The following is a 19,958-nucleotide window of genomic DNA, read 5'->3' on the forward strand; positions in this document are numbered from 1 at the left end:
TGGCTTGGTTTCCCCAGCCAATGTGAGCAGCTTCCAACAAAATATTAAAAATACATTAAAACATCCGTCATTGAAAAATTCCCTAAACAGGGCTGCCTTCAAATGTCTTCTAAAAGTCAGATAGTTGTTTATCTCCTTGACATCTGATGGGAGGGCGTTCCACAGGGCGGGCGCCACAACCGAGAAGGCCCTCTGCCTGGTTCATATGTGTTCACCCCCCTCCCGTCATAGCCATTCTGCTCCCCCCAGAATAATGCTTCGGGCCAAGAGGGGAGCTTGCAAAGTCTGAGCTATAGATTTATTTTAAAATCAGTTTTTTTGGGGGGGGAGGGGGAAGCTGAAGGAAGGTTTGTTCTTGTCGTTGTTGCAGCACCAACTTTTAGAGGTCGGAGACAGGGAGGGGAAGACTTCGTTCCATCATCATTGTCGCCATCATCCGGACAGAGTAACTATTACCAAGTGCTTCTGATTAGTGTGAGAGAGTAAAGAAATGCCATTTCTGGGTATTAGAAATTAATCCACTTGTGGGGTGCATTGTTCTGTGGAAGAAAGGAGAGAAATTGGTAAAGAGGAAGAAAACGGGATGATTGATATTTATTTATTAGGAATATTAGTATCTCGCCATCCTAGTTCAAAACTGAGCCAACAAACAGATAAATTTAGAAACAGTAGTTCTTGTGTGGGTTTTTTTTGGGGGGGGGCGCTTATTTCTTCATTTCGTTCTTGTTTTTATTCTTTGTGTTTTTATCTTATATTTTTGTCTTGTACTTTTATGTTGTGAAACACCCTGAGGTCTTCAGATGAAGATAATAATATAATAATAATTTATTATTTATACCCCGCCCATCTGGCTGGGCTTCCCCAGCCACTCTGGGTGGCTTCCAACAAAACACTAAAATACAGTAATCTGTCAAACATTAAAAGCTTCCCTAAACAGGGCTGCCTTCAGATGTCTTCTAAAAGTCTGGTAGTTGTTTTTCTCTTTGACATCTGATGGGAGGGCGTTCCACAGGGCGGGCGCTACCACCGAGAGGGCCCTCTGCCTGGTTCCCTGTAACTTGGCCTCTCACAGTGAGGGAAGCACCAGAAGGCCCTCGGAGCTGGACCTCAGAGTGGTATACAAATTTAATAGCTAACTAACTAACTAAATAAGAACTTACAAACCTACAGTGGACGCTCGGGTTGCGAACATGATCCGTGTGGGACGCATGTTCGCAACCTGTTGGGTTGAAATAAACGACAGACGAGTGATAAGTGTCATACGGGAGGCATCTCTCGAGCAAGTCTCAGAGAGTCCCTTTTATTGAATATTACAGCATTGCCATGTATGTGCTTGTTGCTGATTGGTTAACACAAAGACAAGGCAAGGGTTGCATATAGGCTGCATATAGGCATTAATCATCAATAGATTAAAGGTTGGGAAAGGAACACAGAGTTAGACAGGTATGAAAACCTCCATTACTAAACTATCACTAATGATTGATATGCTCCTTTATTAAACTACTGATTGATATAGCAAAACTTAAAAGGGCATAACCATCGCATTCCATAGATGTGGTCAGCCGCGCATTAAGAACAGGAACAGAACAGGAACAAGTCACGGTACGATGTTTCATGAACTTAATATGAACTGAACATTCTAGGCAAAACAAAACATCTGATGGATGCAGCCTAAATGCAATCTGAGACTTGCTCGAGAGATGCCTCCTGTATGACACTTGTTGCTTGTCTGTCGTCTATTTCAACCCAACAGCAACCCGCAGCGCCCTCAACCCGCAGCGCCACATCTGCGCACACGCGGGTTGCGATTCGGTGGTTCTGCGCATGCGCAAAGCGTGATTTAGTACTTCTGTGCAAGCGCACACACCGAAACCCAGAAGTAACCCCTTCTGGTACTTCCGGGTTTCGGCACATCCGTACTCCAAAAATGCGCAACCTGAAGCGTCTGTAACCCAAGGTATGACTGTATTCTGCCCGTGAAAGAACAGGAGATAAAGTAAGTGTGTGTGTGTGCATGCATGCGCACACATATTTAATAACTGAATTGTAGGGTTGGAAGGGACCCCAAAGGCCATGCAGTCGAACCCCTTACCATGCAGGAATATTTTGCCCAACGTGGTTATCGAACCCACAACCCTGAGATTGAGAGTCTGCTGCTCTGCCGCTGAGACCTGCTTGCCTTACCGGCTCTTTCAAAGAATATGATGTTCCCCTCGGGAAATCCTTGAGCCAAGGCGAAATTCTTGAATTTATCTTCAATGGCGCCTCCAACGTCCAGTCTCCTACCTTTAAACACAAGCAAAGGTTGGGTAAGTCTTCCAACCTGGAAAGGCCCAAATCTCTGTTCGACATTCATAAAACATCTAAAGTATCTTCTTCCTGCCATCTTCCCCGGATGACCCATCAGACAGTCAGGAACAGGTTCCATCATGGAGCCAAGGTAGTGCTTTGATGGAGGGTCGAAAGGAGTCGAAAGCCTACAAAGGCGCTGACTTGTCCCCAGCGCTGGGGCAGAAATAAAATTGAAAATTCTTGGACAAGGAGCTTTGCAGAGCAAAGCTAAGTGGGGATGAGCCCAAAGGAAGCAAAGAGCTTTCTACTCAACCCCAGATATGCCCCATCCGATATTAGAACACGTACCAGACAGATACATCGCCGCGTAAGTGTCCAACGTCGCATGTAAAATTATATATCTATCATAATCAGCAGCCATGAAGTGAACTTTGCCTTTGTCTGCACAAGAAACAACATAAGATGTTAGCTATAAGACAACTTTGCCCCATATCTGTTCAGTTTCTGTTAATTGATTCTCATGGAAACTTACAGATTCTGGCTTCACACAATTAACTCAAGGCAGTGTCAATTTACTCTTGGCAGAAAGCCAAGGTCTGCTTGACCTAGAAACTACTTACTCTGATTGGTTAACGACCAGCACTCAACTCTGTTATCTAGGAATGCTAGCACAGTTTGTTTGTGTTAGGTGTGGTAGGAGTAGGAGTGCTGTGTATGGTTAAGAGAGAGAGAGAAAGAAAGGATTTATTTTGCTTTGTTTTGTATGCAGAAACTCTGCTGTTTTCTTTTCCCTTTTTAATAAATCCTGTAAATAGTTATTCTGAGTCTAGCTGACTAGTCATTTCCACCTCAACTAGCTTCTTCGCTGTGCAGGAAATCTCTGCTACGTTTGGGCTAAAGCCATTAGAGCTATGCCTGACATTTCAAAGTTCCATGAGGTTATGGGTATTGTGCTGCCAGCCTGAGTTGTGGTGGTGTCAGCATCAACGGTGTTGGTTCCAGTAGTTCCAGAAGTTGTTGTTCCTGTTGGTGCAGCAGATGGACACTGGCTGGTTCCTGACTGTTGTGAGCTGGTGACGCAGTGGACACAAGGACAACAGACGCAGTGTGTGAATGCTGGTTGCTGTGGTTCCTGTTTTCTCTCTCGGTGGTCGTGAGTAGCTGGTTCCGGGTTCCAGGGACATCGCTCTCAAGATGGCCTCACAACCAGTTCAGATGGCTTTTGAGCGTCTGAATGACTCCAATTACTTGCTGTGGTCGGAACGCATGCAGGCAGTGCTGCAGAGGGATCGTCTCTGGCAAGTGGTGAGTAAGTTTCCTGCGAAGCCTGATGATGAAGACCTCGATAAAGACCAAAGAGCAAGGGCCACAATTGTCTTGGGGCTGGAAGATTCCCAGTTGCCGTATGTGAGGGGAATCAAGACAGCTAGAGGTGTGTGGCAAGCACTTAAAGAACTCCATGTGCGTGAGACAGCGGTTTCCAAGCTGTTCATTCGCAAGGCATTGTACAAGGCAGTGTTACAGCCTGGGGTTACAATGCAGGAACACCTACACAGTTTACAGTTAAAGTTTACTGCGCTACAGGAAAGAGACTGTGCATTAGACCAGCAGGAGAAGGTGGCTATTATTTTGAGTTCTCTCCCGGAAAGCTGGGATAATTTAGTTTTGTCTCTAGAAGGTTTACAGGAGCGTGATTTATCAGTCAGCTATGTCACTGGGCGTTTGATTGAAGAATGGCAGAAGAGGCAAGAAAGGTCGTTTGCTGCAGAGGCTTCTACAGGCGGGCGGTTTGGAAGGAGTTCTCATGCCGTGCCAGAGGTGACGCAAAAGCAGCGTACCGGTGAGGAGTCAGCGTTTGCTGTTAGGCGTTGTTTCCGATGTGGGTCTTCAGCGCATCTAAAACGACAATGTCCGGAGTTGGTGCAGGAGCAGAGACAAGATCAGCAGCAGCAGCAGCAGCAGCAGCGTAAAAAGAAATTCTTCAAACGAAAACAGTCGGCTCAGCTGGTGACTGCAGAGGTCAAGATTGCTGATGAGAAACAAGCTGTCTGGGTGGTCGATTCGGGAGCGTCTCGGCACATCGTAAATTCAGATGAATTGTTTGTTTCCAAGAACTCAGCACAGCGCAGCCAGGTGGCTCTAGCAGACGGAAGTACTTCCGAAGTGATTTCGGGGGGTGCAGTTTTTGTTCCTTGTCTTCGTGAATGCCTGCAAAATGTACTTTGTGTACCTTCATTAAGGAGCAATCTGATGTCTGTAGATTGTTTGCTAAAAGCTGGGTTTAAAGTGTATTTTGAAGGAGACAGTTGCATTATTAAGAAGGCTGGTGAGATTTTAGGCACTGCTAAGTCAGAGGGAGGCTTGTTTTGGCTTAAAGCAGGATCTCAAGTTGCAGCAGTAGTCAGTAAATCTCAGCCTGCAGTGAAGAACAAAGCTATACATGACAACTGTGTGCACTTATTGCATAGGAAAATGGGGCATGCTGGCTGGAAAAGTATACTAAAAATGTCTGAATTGGCTGATGGGGGTGATTTAAAGAGTTGTAACAAGTACCTTGATTGTAATGTTTGTAAAAAGGTTAAAACCCACAGAGTCTCTTACCCCAGAAGTGACAGAGTTAGTGAGTCACCGCTACAGCTGGTTCACATGGACGTAATTGGTCCATTTGCTGTAAGCAGGGGTGGATCGCGTTTTTCATTAACAATTGTGGATGACGCCACGCGTTACTCTTGGGTTTTTCCCATGAAGAATAAGGGTGACGTGTTCACTAAGTTTAAAGGCTGGGTGGCATCTGTGGAAAGATTTCTGTCCACTAAACTCAGAAGGATTCAGACGGACAGAGGTGGCGAATTTATGTCAAATGCTTTTAGAGATTGGTTACAAAAGCGTGGCATTGGGCATAGAAAAACGAACACTTTTTCCCCAGAGGAGAATGGCGTTGCAGAGCGAAAACATAGATCTTTACAAGATATGATGTTTGCCATGCTTGATGATGCTGATTTGCCCATGTCTTATTGGGGGGAGAGCATGCTCACCGCATGTTATCTCCAAAATAGGCTCTTCCATCAAACAATAGGTACAACTCCGTACTTTAAATTGTTTCACAAAAAACCCAAAATTGACCATTTGCATGTGTTTGGATCAAAAGCCTGGGTATTAATTCCAAAACAAATGAGAAAGAAGGGAGATCCTAAGACCAAACAATTAGTGTTTGTGGGTTACCAGGAGCTGGGAAAAGGTTTCCGCTTTGCTGAAGGGACAAATGGCATTGTGATCTCCAGGAATGCCAGTTTTTGTGAACATAGTGGCTGGGAGAGACTACATGCCAATACTGAGGTTTGGTTTGAACCTTCTCAGGAGCTTCATGACTCTGAAGGTAAACATAGAGAATCAGAGTCTGAGGGGGAGGAAAGTTCAGATAAGAGCTCTCAAGAAAGTGGAATTAGCCAGAGACCAGTTGCTAAGCAACAAAAGAGAGGTCGTAGTTCTGAGGAGGAAAGTGGGTCAGAAGAAAAATTTTCTCCCAGAAGATCTAAAAGACAAAACAAAGGAGTGCCTCCGGTGCGTTTTTCTCCGGATACTGCAAATGTGTTTAGTGTAATTGCAGAGCCCAAGAGTTTTCAGGAGGTGTTAAAGTTACCAAAAGAGGAGGCAGAGCTCTGGAAACAGGCAATGGAGGAAGAGATGTCCTCTCTGAATGAGCACAAGGTCTTTACACCAGTAGCAGCGCCTGAGGGGGCAAAGATTGTAGGCTGCAGGTGGGTGTACAAACTTAAACCTCTGGTGACAGGAAAGTACAAATACAAAGCTCGTTTAGTGGCTCAAGGATACTCTCAGAGGCCTGGAAAAGATTATGACGAGACTTTTTCCCCTACTGCTAAGGCAGAAAGTGTAAGGCTGATTCTAACGCTTGGAGCAAAGAGAAAACTTCTGTTAAACCATTTTGATATCCAGACTGCATATTTACATGCACCAATATCAGAAGACCTGTATCTAGCCGAACCGCCTGGTTATGAGACAGGTTCCAATAGAGTGTTGAAATTAAACAAAGCTCTATATGGTCTCAAACAGGCTGCAAGATCTTGGAACAAATGTTTCCATGAGGCTTTAGTGTCATTTGGTTTCAAGCAGAGTACAGCTGACAATTGTGTTTATGTACGTGGTACAGGCAGTGATCAAGAGTTTTGTCTGATTTATGTAGATGATGTATTGTATGCTTGCAAAACTGATAAACAAACTAAAAGGTTTGCCAAGCAATTGTCCAGTAAGTTCAAAATGAAAGACTTAGGCCCGGTTAGGACATATCTAGGGTTGGAAGTGTGCTGGGCCCAAGATGGCAGCTGCCTAATTAGTCAGCAGAACAAAGTTAAACAACTACTGACTACATACAGGATGCAGGATTGCAAAGGGGCAGTGGTGCCTATGGATCCAGGTTTCATAAAAACACTTCATATAGATGAGAGTCCTGAATTTGAACATCCTGATGTATATCATTCTGTAATTGGAAGTTTATTGTATCTAGCACAGTGGTCCAGACCTGATATTAGCTATGCAGTAGGCATATTAAGTAGATTGGTCTCAAAACCCACACTAAATGCCTGGAAAGGGGTAAAACAAGTTCTGAGATACCTCAAACAGACAATTGGCTATATGTTACAATTAAATTCTTCAGAGGATGAAATGTTGGTTTGCTATTGTGATAGTGACTGGGGAAATTTGCCAGATAGAAAATCTGTCACAGGACTAGTCATAATGGTCGGTGGAGCTTTAATCAGCTGGCGGTCACGCAAGCAAGACATTGTAAGTGTGTCATCAACGGAATCCGAGTATGCCGCATTGAGTGAATTGTGCAACGAGGTGATTTATTTCAAGCATTTGTTAGCAGATTTAAATGTAAATTGTGGAGAACCAGTACAAGTTTACATTGATAATCAGGCTTGTATAACCTTAAGTAAAACAGAGGGTTTCAAATCACGTTCCAAACATATCTCTGTAAAATACCAAAATGTACGTTGCTGTGTACAAGACAATATAATCACATGTACTTATGTATCAAGTGAAGAAAATGTAGCAGATGTATTAACTAAACCATTGGCAAAGATAAAGAACAAGCAAATGTGCAAGAGTTTAGGTTTGCTGGAAAAATAATCTCCTACATAGGTGTTATTTGATGTTAATTGTCCAGCAGAATCTGTGAGGGGGTGTTCAGTTTCTGTTAATTGATTCTCATGGAAACTTACAGATTCTGGCTTCACACAATTAACTCAAGGCAGTGTCAATTTACTCTTGGCAGAAAGCCAAGGTCTGCTTGACCTAGAAACTACTTACTCTGATTGGTTAACGACCAGCACTCAACTCTGTTATCTAGGAATGCTAGCACAGTTTGTTTGTGTTAGGTGTGGTAGGAGTAGGAGTGCTGTGTATGGTTAAGAGAGAGAGAGAAAGAAAGGATTTATTTTGCTTTGTTTTGTATGCAGAAACTCTGCTGTTTTCTTTTCCCTTTTTAATAAATCCTGTAAATAGTTATTCTGAGTCTAGCTGACTAGTCATTTCCACCTCAACTAGCTTCTTCGCTGTGCAGGAAAACTCTGCTACGTTTGGGCTAAAGCCATTAGAGCTATGCCTGACACTTCAAAGTTCCATGAATATCTGTGCTCAAAGGTCTAGGGAGCAGCAGAAGCAACATTCTTAGGCACTTTAAATATTCACAAGATCTCCCGCCACCTCATTTGATATAGCTTTCTGGGGGGGGGGGTTTACAAAGATGAAACTCTGAGCCCGAAGAAGTGTCCCCCGCCTTTGCCACGACCGACCACTGTTAAAAGTAATGGTAAATTCTAACACTGAACCCTTGGAAATCCACAAAGGTGCTGTCCCCCTCCCGACCCTCTCCCCCAGAACGGCTCACTTTGGTTCCTCCCATGGGTAGGACTCGAATCCATGGCTCCAAGTTACAAGAAAGGAGATTGTGATTCAACATCAGGAAGAACTTTGTGAAAGTAAGAGCACTTCGACTCCTTCAAGAGGGGGTGAACTCTTGGTTCTTGGTGGTTTTGGAAGCAAAGGTTGGATAGCCATCCATCAGGGATGCTTGAATTGAGATTCCTGCCTTTTAGGGGGGTTGGATGAGATAACCTGGGGGCAGCGGAGCTGGACCTCAGTGTCCAGGTAGAACGATGAGTGTGGAGACGCTCCACAATGAGTGGAACAATGAGTGTGGAGTGTGGAGATATACTGGACCAAAATAAACAACAATCTGACTTTTAGAAGACATCAGCTCCATCTGGTACGTAGGCTGAGACCCTATCTGCCTGCAGACTGCCTTGCCAGAGTGGTGCATGCTCTGGTTATCTCCCGCTTGGACTCCTGCAATGCGCTCTATGTGGGGCTACCTTTGAAGGTGACCCGGAAACTACAACTAATCCAGAATGCAGCAGCCAGACTGGTGACTGGGAGCGGCCGCCGAGACCATATAACACCGGTCTTGAAAGACCTACATTGGCTCCCAGTATGTATCCGAGCACAATTCAAAGTGTTGGTGCTGACCTTTAAAGCCCTAAATGGCCTCGGTCCAGTATACCTGAAGGAGCGTCTCCATCCCCATTGTTCTACCCGGACACTGAGGTCCAGCACTGAGGGCCTTCTTGCGGTTCCCTCACTGCGAGAAGCCAAGTTACAGGGAACCAGGCAGAGGGCCTTCTCGGTGGTGGCGCCCTCCCTGTGGAACGCCCTCCCACCAGATGTCAAAGAGAACAACAACTACCAGACTTTTAGAAGACATCTGAAGGCAGCCCTGTTTAGGGAAGCTTTTAATGTTTGATGTATCACAGTATTTTAATATTCTTTTGGAAGCCTCCCAGAGTGGCTGGGGAATCCCAGCCAGATGGGCGGGGTATAAATAATAAAATTATTATTATTATTATTATTATTATTATTATTATTATTATTATTATTATCTGAAGGCAGCCTTGTTTGGGGAAGTCTTTAATGTTTGATGTTTTGTCATGTTTTTAATATTCTGTTGGGAGGCGCCTGGAGAGGGTGGGGTGTAAATAATAATATATTATTATTATTATTATTATTATTATTATTATTCGCTCTGCAGCTGGCAGCAGCCTGGCAATGTGAGGGTGCTCTCGGGCTCGGCTTCAGGGCGCGTAGCGAGGACACCATTTGCATCCTCAGCCCCTGGCTCAAAGGGAAGCTGAAGGGAGCCTGCCTCCAGGGGGCAGTGCCACCAAAATGAGGGAGAGAGGGAAGGGGTGAGGCTCCACTGTTGGCAGGGCTTCCTGAAGAGAAGAAGAGTAGTAGTTTGGATTTGATATCCCACTTTATCCCTACCCGAAGGAGTCTCAAAGCGGCTAACAATCTCCTTTCCCTTCCTCCCCCACAACAAACACTCTGTGAGGTGAGTGGGGCTGAGAGACTTCAGAGAAGTATGACTGGCCCAAGGTCACCCAGCAGCTGCATGTGGAGGAGCGGGGAAGCGAACCCGGTTCACCAGATTACAAGTCAATAGGAGTATACTCAATAGGAGTATAGCATCTAGATCAAGGGAAGTAATAGTGCCACTGTATTCTGCTCTGGTCAGACCTCACCTGGAGTACTGTGTCCAGTTCTGGGCACCACAGTTCAAGAAGGACACTGACAAACTGGAACGTGTCCAGAGGAGGGCAACCAAAATGGTCAAAGGCCTGGAAACGATGCCTTATGAGGAACGGCTAAGGGAGCTGGGCATGTTTAGCCTGGAGAAGAGGAGGTTAAGGGGTGATATGATAGCCATGTTCAAATATATAAAAGGATGTCACCTAGAGGAGGGAGAAAGGTTGTTTTCTGCTGCTCCAGAGAAGCGGACACGGAGCAATGGATCCAAACTACAAGAAAGAAGATTCCACCTAAACATTAGGAAGAACTTCCTGACAGTAAGAGCTGTTCGACAGTGGGATTTGCTGCCAAGGAGTGTGGTGGAGTCTCCTTCTTTGGAGGTCTTTAAGCAGAGGCTTGACAACCATATGTCAGGAGTGCTCTGATGGTGTTTCCTGCTTGGCAGGGGGTTGGACTCGATGGCCCTTGTGGTCTCTTCCAGCTCTATGATTCTATGATTCTATTCTATGATTCTAAGTCTACCGCTCTTAACCACTACACCACACTGGCTCTCACACTGGCTCCTGGGCACAAACTTGCTTGCTCAAGGCCAAGTGGGAGACATGGGCAGTTTCCAGCTTGCCCCTAAGAAGCAGCCATGTGGCAGAAAGCTTTCCTCCTACCCCTGCAATTGCCCAAGCTGGCGTGAAAGGGGCTTCCTGCTTCTGAGGTCTGCTTAAAACAAAATGGGGGGGGGGTTGACACATCAAAGCTACATGGCACTGGGCTCCATCACGGGCATGCATGACACGACACTGACACCCCCCAATCTCAGACCCAAGCCGCACCTCCATAACAAGATATGAGCATGACTCGTGGCTCTTATACCTACTGGGAACTTGGTATATACCGGGTCGGTTGGTGTGCATTAAGGTCTTGGTTGTTTGGGTACAGATGCCATTCCTGGAAAAGAAAGCTCAGTTGAAAGACTTCCACGCAAGAGACGCGGCCTTGTTTGGCCCTCCCTCTCCTGCTTGTGTTTTCTAGGGTTTGGGAAATAAGCATCGCAGAAACCCACGGATTGGGGATCCATCTTGTCACATGCCGCCCCGATCTCCATGCATCGCGATACCCCAGGGATCCCAGTGTTTCCCTCGCCTTTGTGATTCCTTTGAGAAAGGAGGCACAGCGGAGACGGGAGCGTCTTTAGGGTGCAAGCTGAGCCTACAATGGAGAGGTTCCTGGCCTCAACACCCTAGAAGGGTCTTTATTCTCCCACAGGTGCAGCTGTGGGTTCAGACAGATATGAGCCATGGACACCTTGACCAAGTCAGTCACCTTGCAGCCAACTCCAATCCAAGACTCAACTCTCCAACTCTGCCTGTTCTTCAGACTCAAGGGCATAGCTGTCAACGTTTCCCTTTTTTAAAGGGAAATTCCCTTATTCTGAATAGGATTCCTCGCGAGAAAAGGGAAAAGTTGACAGCTATGCTCAAGGGAGGCTGCCCTTTCATTTGCCATCCATTTGGGTTTCTGAATGGCTCGTCGCCTTCCTTTCGCTCTTCCCAATGGCTCATCTCCCAGGCGATTTCCTGAACTCGGATTATATTTTAACTTTTGCTTCTGTGCCCAGGTTAACCCTCCAAGCAAGGATTCAGTTCTAACTCCTGTTGGACCCGGGAATTTTGGGGAGTCTTGGTGCCTCCCAACTGTACCATCTTATAATTCTATGATTCTGTTACTATTGGCACATAAAACCCGTAATGATTTGGGACTAGTTTACCTATGAGATTGCCTTACTCTACATGTGCTCTCTCAAACATGTCGATCAGCAGAATTGGCACAGACACAAGTGTCACATATGACCCATTGTGCTGTTGTACGAACTGGGTCATTCGGTGTGGCAGCCTCAACACTTTAGAACTACTTGTGCTCTTTGTGGTGCCTGCTAAAAAATTCCCAGGGTTGAAAGTCCTGCCCAGTATGAATGAATTTTATTATTTCGGTCACAGACCAGTTGCAGCCCACATACAATAGCAAGGAAGTCATAAAACACGATAGGGATACATTTGAATTTGCAATTAGGTATAACAGGGACAATACAGATATAGCAACAGTTAAAAAATATATAAATTAAGGAACCGGCATTTGCCCACAGACAGCTTTCCAGGTCATGTGGCCAGCATGACTAAACCACTTCTGGTGCAACAGGACACTGTAACGAGTGCCTGAACTCACGGAAATGCTGTTTACCTTCCCAATGCCATGGTACCTATTTATCTACTTGCACTGGCGTGCTTTTGAACTGCTAGGTTGGCTTGAGCTGGGACAGATCAATGGGAACTCACTCTGTCGTGGGGATTCGAACTGCCAACCTTCCGATCGGCAAGCCCTAGGCTCAGTGGTTTAGACCACAGCACCACCTGCGTCCCTCTATAACCTCTTAAGATAAAGGAAGATAAAGAACTGGATCCTGTGACCTTCCCTAGGGACCAGCCTCATACCAAATTGGACCCTTCTTCCATCGAGCTCAGCATTGCCTAAGCAACCTGGCAAGACCGAGCAATGGCCAAAACACCACCCAATGATTTCAGGAAAAGGGTCCTAGGCCAGCATTGATTGGGTCAATTTGAGGGTACTAACAGCATAACATTAGCAGTGAGTTTCAAGTCGCCGCTATCAGAAACCGTCACACGGTGGTCCATCTGCGCCGTCAGATTGTCGAGTTCCGGCACCTCGGATGTAGAGGAAACCATTGCGACGGGATGCCATAAGCCTGCAATCTGAAACAGAATAACTGCATTGAGCAGCCAAACTCCTCCCGAGTATTGTCCTACCAGGGGTGAAAGCAGCAGTGATCTTGTATCTGGGAGAAGGGGAACCCCAAAGCAACAGGGCTTCTACTCTAGAGCAAAGCTGCTCAGAGGAAGAAGGCTGTCCAGAGTCTCAAGAAAGGCAAGACCAGGGGAGTAAGCAAAAGGGTCGCCATTATCTCCAGGAGAATCTGCCACTGGGTTCTGCCTTCTCTGCTGCTGATATCATCCCCTCCAACATTTCTCCAATGGAGATAAAGGTAAAGGGACCCCTGACCATTAGGTCCAGTCGTGGCCAACTCTGGGGTTGCGGCGCTCATCTCGCTTTACTGGCTGAGGGAGCCAGCATACAGGTTCCGGGTCATGTGTCCAGCATGACTAAGCCGCTTCTGGCGAACCAGAGCAGCGCACGGAAACGCCGTTTACCTTCCAGCCGGAGTGGTACCTATTTATCTACTTGCACTTTGACGTGCTTTCGAACTGCTAGGTTGGCAGGAGCAGGTACCGAGCAATGGGAGCTCACCCCGTCACAGGGATTTGAACCGCCGACCTTCTGATTGGCAAGTCCTAGGCTCTGTGGTTTAACCCACAGCGCCACCCCTGTCCCGCCAATGGAGATAGGGGCATCCTATTCCATCACCTCCAAAATTTCTCTGATGAAAACAGGGGCATCCTATGCCCACTAAACGAAGCGTTTGAGGGCCAAGCTCTTGGGGGCTTTTTCATCATGCCAATCTGGCTTGAAAGTCCCACCTGAAAATCACTTACCTTTCGGGGCTCGAAGTCTAACTGCACAGGGATGTGCGCAGCGACTGGGAATATGCAGGCAGGAGACAGTCCCAACACCAACAGCAGCACAGGCCTCATCCTGGAGGTGTCTTTCTCCTGATTTTAGCATGAACGGAGAACCTGGGAAGATGAGAACGAAGGATCAGCATCACAGCAGCCCAGTTTATAGATTTGCCTCCAAATGTCTTCCAAGCGAATCCACCCAGCAACGTAGGGGGCGAGACTGAGAGCAACAGGCTATGCTGTGGGCTGATGGAGGAATAATAGCAACACTTTTGATTGCCTTCCACCCTATACCTTCATTTACAAAGATGGGTGGAGAACTGTCTTGCCCAAGGGGCCGTTTGGTGTTGATCAAAGATTGTGGAGATCTCTTTGTGCATCAGAAGAAAGGAGTATAACACTCCTTGTTCTTTCAGAGAAGGGAGGTTAAAGACTGACACATGCCAGTTCTGGGTAGGAGCTGAGATCACAGGGGTTTAAAGACCTAAAGAAGGCTGATCGCCGAAGAATTGACGCTTTTGAATTATGGTGCTGGAGGAGACTCTTGAGAGTCCCATGGACTGCAAGAAGATCAAACCTCTCCATTCTGAAGGAAATCAGCCCTGAGTGCTCACTGGAAGGACAGATCCTAAAGCTGAGGCTCCAAGACTTTGGCCACCTCATGAGAAGAGAAGACTCACTGGAAAAGACCCTGATGTTGGGAAAGATGGAGGGTGCAAGGAGAAGGGGACGACAGAGGATGAGATGGTTAGACAGTGTTCTCGAAGCTACAAACATGAATCTGACCAAACTGCGGGTGGCTGTGGAAGACAGGAGTGCCTGGCGTGCTCTGGTCCAGGGGGTCACAAAGAGGCGGACACGACTAGGCGACTAAACAACAACAACAACGATTCCCCCCCCCCCAACAAAGGAGGGGGAAGAATAGACGTGTGCAAGTGTACATCCCCTCCAACATTTCTCCAATGCAAATTGGGGTGTCCTATTGGTTTGCCTTTCTGCAAAAGGGCAGTGAAGTGTCAAGTATCCTGATACCACTGCGAGAAACTTCAAATGGTGCAAGCAAAAACTTCCAAAACATCACAAAGTCCCCCATGACTATTCTCGCAAGAAAGCTGGTAAATTGTGGGTTGAATGAGATAACTGTTAGGTGGATTTGTAGCTGGTTGGCTAACCAAACCCAAAGAGTATTCATTAATGGTTCCTCATTATCCTGGGGGGAAAATAACAAGTGGGGTGCCACAGGGTTCTGTCCTGGGCCCGTTGTTGTTCAATGTCTTTGGAAACGACTTGGACGAAGGAATTGAGAGGATGCTCATCAAATTTGCAGATGGCACCAAATTGGGAGGGGTAGCTAATGCCGCAGAAGACAGAATCAGGGTTCAAAATGACTGTAGCAGACTGGAGAACTGGGCCCAAGCTAACAAAATTAATTTTAATAGGGACAAATGTAAGGTTCTGCACTCAGGCAGGAAGAACCAGATGCACAAATATAAGATGGGGGACACCTGGCTTACTAGCAGGACATGGGGAAAGGATCTAGGGGTCTTGGTGGACCACAAGCTGAACATGAGCGGCGAAAAAGGCTAATGCTGTTCTAGGCTGCATCGATTGTAGTGTCCAGATCAAGGGAAGTAATAGTACCACTCTATTCTGCCTTAGTCTGAACACACTTGGAATACTGTGGAATACCACAATTTAAGAAGGATGTTGAGAAGTTGGAATGTGTGCAGAGGAGGGCAACCAAGATGATCAAGGGTCTGGAAACCAAGCCTTATGAGGAGTGGTTGAAGGAGCTGAAGAGGAGGCTGAGAGAAGATAATGACAGCCATCTTCAAATATCTTAAGGGCTGTCACATGGAAGAGGGAACAAGCTTGTAGTCTCCTGCTCTGGAGGGTAGGATTCGAACCTTGGGAGGTTGTGGACTCTCCTTCCTTGGAGGATTTTAAGTAGAGGTTGGGTGGTCATCTGTCAGGGATGCTTTAGGTGAGATTCCTGCATTTTGGGGTTGGACTAGATGACCCATGGGTCCCTTCCAACTCTACAATTCTATGAACTCTGTAAGTGGCAGAAAAAACTACACTTTTTTATTATCTCACACAAAAAGCCAAGAATAAGCCCCAAATACCTGCACCACCGCTCCTCAGAAGGAGGTTGAGGAATTATCAACGTAGAATTATACTACATCGCCAACCAAGTGTGCCACATAATCCCAGGCATTCTAGAAGACAAGATGAAACAATGGGTTCATGTGGAGAGAGACACAGTCGAACCCACAGCATACCCATTTATCCAAAACAAACTAAAGAAAATCCCCACAACACTAAAAAGGTTCGCACAGTCCATGTGTAAAGCATGGAAGGAAAATACAGGCAAATTGTCCCCATCCCCACTCCCCCCCCCCCCCGGCTCATCAACCCACTATTCCATCATGCAGCACAAAACTTCCAAATAAAGACTTGCCAAGCCAAAGGCTGATGCCGCTTAGCAGACTCCTAAAAAAAATTACAAACCCTTATCATTTTCATCCCCGAAAAGTTTTTGATTTGCGTTTCTACTGAAATGAGGCTGCATTTTAATGTTGTACTTAATCTTGTTTTTAAGTTGTATTTTAATCAATTGTTTTTACCCGGTGTTAGCCGCCCTGAGCCCAGTCTTGGCTGGGGAGGGCGGGGTATAAATAACAATTATTATTATTATTGACACAAGAAATACAAGACAAACTAAGGGACACCAGAATACCCTGGCTAACACACCACCAACTACATGCCTTCTTAAACAATGCAGTAGTAAATTCAGCAGCCACTAGGTCCTTGACCACCTTCGGAAACCTTCTCCTGGCAGCAAAAGGACATGGCAAGGGGATGTCACCCACAATATACAAAAAACTGCTCCAGAATCCCACAACCCCCCTTGACACAATCAAAAAACAATGGGAGCACACCACAGGCTATGAAATAAACCCCACACAATGGACCAGAATGTGGTCTATGTTAGGATATAGTTCCCTTCCACCTTTAGAACAGATGTGTGGAGTTGTTGTATGTCACATGTCTGCTTACTTCCAGCACAGTCTGCTGGGAACTTCCATTGTATATAGCTTTTGCTATGCTGCTGTTTGCTGGGACACGAAGGGAAGCAGACATGTTTTTCCTTTGTTCCTGATGCTGAATAAACGCCTGTAAATATGCTTACGTATGTCTCTGTCCGCCACCTCCGTTGTGAAAAGTTATTCACTCTGCTGATTAGAGTATGCTCAGTCTCTGAAGGCTTCTGAGGCTCGAGTCGCTGATAGATGCTGTTACAAAAACCAGAGTTCGCCTTGCTCCAAGACGGTGGCTGGAGCCAGCTGGGGGACTGCCAAATGCCCCCGTCTCCCCGGACACATCCCAACAGTCTAAACCTCCCTTTAAATCCATCTCAGCTAAAAGAAGGGAACTCACTCTGAAGCTCAGCTCCAGGTGGTACCTAACACCACGGAAACTGGTGCTGATACGCCAGGAACCTCACCAAAATGCTGGCGAGGCTGCACTTCTACAGGCCCATACCTCCACAAGTGGTGGGAATGCACCCAAATCCAACCCTTTTGGACAGCAGTCCTACAAAAAAATGTGCAAAATAACTAAACAGGTATTGGAAGCCACCCCAGAACTGGCCCTATTGAATACTTTCCAAGACAGCAATGCTCACTCATGCTATAAAGAGCTTATAAGCCACCTAATACGGCTAATTTGACCCAACAATCCCTTCCCCCTCACACATGCAAACAACTCTCATTGCAGTCAACTAAAGACAATATTGAAAGTGAGACTCCTGTCTTCAACTTCCTCCCACAGTTTGGTCAAACTCATGCTGAGCCAGTGTGGTGTAGTGGTTGAGAGCGGTAGTCTTGTAATCTGGGGAACCGGGTTCGCGTCTCCGCTCCTCCACATGCAGCTGCTGGGTGACCTTGGGCCAGTCACACTTCTTTGAAGTCTCTCAGCCCCACTCACCTCACAGAGTGTTTGTTGTGGGGGAGGAAGGGAAAGGAGATTGTGAGCAGCTTTGAGACTCCTGAAGGGGAGTGAAAGGCGGGATATCAAATCCAAACTCCTCCTCCTCTTCTTCTTCTTCTTCTTCTTCTTCTTCTTCTTCTTCTTCTTCTGCTGGTAGCTTCGAGAACAGTGTCCTACCATCTCAACCTCTGTCATCCCCTTCTTGTGCCCTCCATCTTTCCCAACATCAGGGTCTTTTCCAGGGAGTCTGCTCTTCTCATGAGGTGGCCAAAGTCTTGGAGCTTCAGGATCTGAGAAAAGACTCTACGGCTGGGGAAAAAGAGAAAATGCATGTACTTTTGTAACCTAAGAAAATCTTTTTTTCTTTTTTTAAAGAGACAAACCCTGAGAGATTCAACAGCCTTCTTTATTTATTGAGATGATTTATAAACTGCTTGATCAAGAAAGCTCTCCAAGTGGGATCTGCGAGCAGCCCCAAATTGCAATCCTGCTCCTTCAGAGGGAGTTCATTCCCACTCAGGACAGGAACCACTCAGCCGCAGAGATTCCATCTCATCAGGGCTCAACTTCGGCTTATGTCCTCTTATCAGATTGCAAGCTCTTTGGGGCAGGGACCTCTCTCCCTCTCTTAAGGTGCCATGTACAGTGATCACATTATAAGAACAATAGAGCAGGGGGGTGCCCAGTCAGAGTTCCTTAATGAATGCGAATGTTTCATGGGAGCTTCAACAAGAAATAGATGCCGTTTTCAAAAAGACTGAGGGGAAACTGGTCCGTCCCCCCTCGTGCATTTAAAGTAAGTTTTGCTCAATAAAAGAACGCATCTGAGTAGGGCTGCCATACAGTGGTACCTCGCAAGACGAATGCCTCGCAAGATGAAAAACTCGCAAGACGAAAGAGTTTTTCGTTTTTTGAGTTGCTTCGCAAGACGAATTTCCCTATGGGCTTGCTTCGCAAGACGAAAATGTCTTGCGCCTTTTTAAAAAAACCGTCAATGCATTCCTAAGGGAAACCGTCAATACACAGTGGTGCTTCCAGTGGCGTAGCGTGGGGGGTGCAGGGGGCCCGGCCGCACCAGGTGCAACATCTGGGGGTTAGGGTTAGGGTGTGCAAATCCACAGGTTAGGGGGCGCAAATACTTGCCTTGCCCTGGGTGCTGACAACCCACGCTACGCCACTGCGTGCTTCACAAGACGAAAAAATTCACAAGACGAAAAAACTCGCAGAATGAATTAATTTCGTCTTGCGAGGCACCACTGTATTCTGAAGAGCAAAAAAAGAGGACACATTTGCCAACTTCTACTGTTAACAATAGATCACTGTGATGACTCTCATGTTAAACCGTGAAAAAGAGGGTGTATCCTGGGAAAAGATGACACAGGGCAACCCTACCTCTGAGTCATTAAAATGGAGAAGGAGACAGCACAGCATATTTCTCTGAATGGACAGGATACTGGTAGTCTCCACCCAGCGGCAGATGAAGAGGCTGCAGGCAGATGTGCAGGATGGAGAAGACATCGCTGGAAGACACAAAATATCCCACAGAATCTCGACTGTAATGCAGACACGTTCCTGGGTCTCCGCATTCAGAAGGTGTACGATGTGTTTGTGTGTGTGTGTGTGAGTGTGTGTGTGTGCATGGGGGGACAGGAGAGATAGAGAGAGGTATTTTAAAAAATTCCCTTTTGTAAAAAAAGAAAGAAATGCAAGCATGAAAAAGCAAAGAAAATGAAGAATAAGAAATTTAAACCATAAAGTGTCTGGAAGGATGAAAGTACAAAGTACAAAGACAGAGGGGTCGGATCCAGCCAAGCTGGTGTGCCAGCAGAAGCCAGTGTAATAAATAATAATAATAATAATAATAATAATAATAATAATAATAATAATAATTTTTATTTATACCCCTCCCTCCCAGGCCAGAGCCAGGCTCAGGGCAGCTAACATCAATAAAGTCAGTAAAAACATAATGGGGGGGGGGGACCAATTTAAAATACAGGTTAAAATGCAATTTAAAATGTAGCCTCATTTTAAAAGTAGCTGATAGATCGAGACCATAAGGGGAGGGAAACATAAAGGTCAGACTGAGTCCAAACCAAAGGCCAGGCAGAACAGCTCTGTCTTGCAGGCCCTGCAGAAAGATGTCAAGTCCCGCAGGGCCCTAGTCTCTTGGGACAGAGCCTTCCACCAAGTCGGGGCCAGTACTGAAAAGGCCCTGGCCCTAGTTGAGACCAATCTAACCACCTTGTGACCTCGGACCTCCAAAATGTTGTCATTTGTGGACCTTAAGGTGCTCCGTGGGGCATACCAGGAAAGGCGGTCCCGTAGGTACGAGGGTCCTAGGCCGCATAGGGCTTTGAAGGTCAAAACCAGCACAATTGCTTGCGGCAATGGGACAATTGGAAGAGAATGAGCCTGATTTTCTTCCTGGGTTTTGGATTCCACCCATGGGCCCAGAGGAGGAGCGTGCGCGGGGGGGGGGGGGGA

The 19,958-nt window shown here is 46.3% G+C and overlaps 1 protein-coding gene across 3 annotated transcripts; it reads right to left on the reverse strand.

Annotated features, from left to right (window-relative positions):
- Window positions 1–476: 476 nt before the first annotated feature.
- On the reverse strand, window positions 477–15,760 carry LOC310680706 (epididymal secretory protein 4-like). 3 transcript variants are annotated; one of them, XM_083447720.1, is made up of 7 exons: window positions 15,608–15,760; window positions 13,458–13,598; window positions 12,520–12,659; window positions 10,769–10,839; window positions 2,641–2,733; window positions 2,185–2,286; window positions 477–539 (listed from the first exon to the last, which is right to left on the reverse strand). In XM_083447720.1, the coding sequence occupies exons 2-7, from the start codon at window positions 13,554–13,556 to the stop codon at window positions 514–516; spliced, it is 531 nt and encodes a 176-aa protein (XP_083303846.1). In that variant the 5' UTR covers window positions 13,557–13,598; window positions 15,608–15,760; the 3' UTR covers window positions 477–513. The 3 variants fall into 3 exon arrangements, with proteins under 3 accessions (XP_083303846.1, XP_083303845.1, XP_083303847.1); XM_083447719.1 differs by having other exon boundaries at window positions 15,579–15,759; XM_083447721.1 differs by lacking the exon at window positions 2,641–2,733 and having other exon boundaries at window positions 2,185–2,282; window positions 10,765–10,839; window positions 15,579–15,748.
- Between the last annotated feature and the right edge of the window lie 4,198 nt (window positions 15,761–19,958).

This window comes from Podarcis tiliguerta, assembly GCF_965153285.1.
Source record: "Podarcis tiliguerta genome assembly, chromosome: 6".
NCBI lineage: Eukaryota > Metazoa > Chordata > Lepidosauria > Squamata > Lacertidae > Podarcis > Podarcis tiliguerta.

Excerpts from the sequence above, each read along its gene's own strand:
- LOC310680706 (XM_083447720.1), bottom strand. The coding sequence starts at position 13,556 with ATGAGGCCTGTGCTGCTGTTGGTGTTGGGACTGTCTCCTGCCTGCATA. Across the intron at positions 10,840-12,519 it reads CTCACTGCTAATGTTATGCT|GAATGGCATCTGTACCCAAA; the intron begins GTTAGTACCCTC and ends TTTCTTTTCCAG. Across the intron at positions 2,734-10,768 it reads CGGTATATACCAAGTTCCCA|ACAAAGGCAAAGTTCACTTC; the intron begins GTAGGTATAAGA and ends TTTCTTGTGCAG.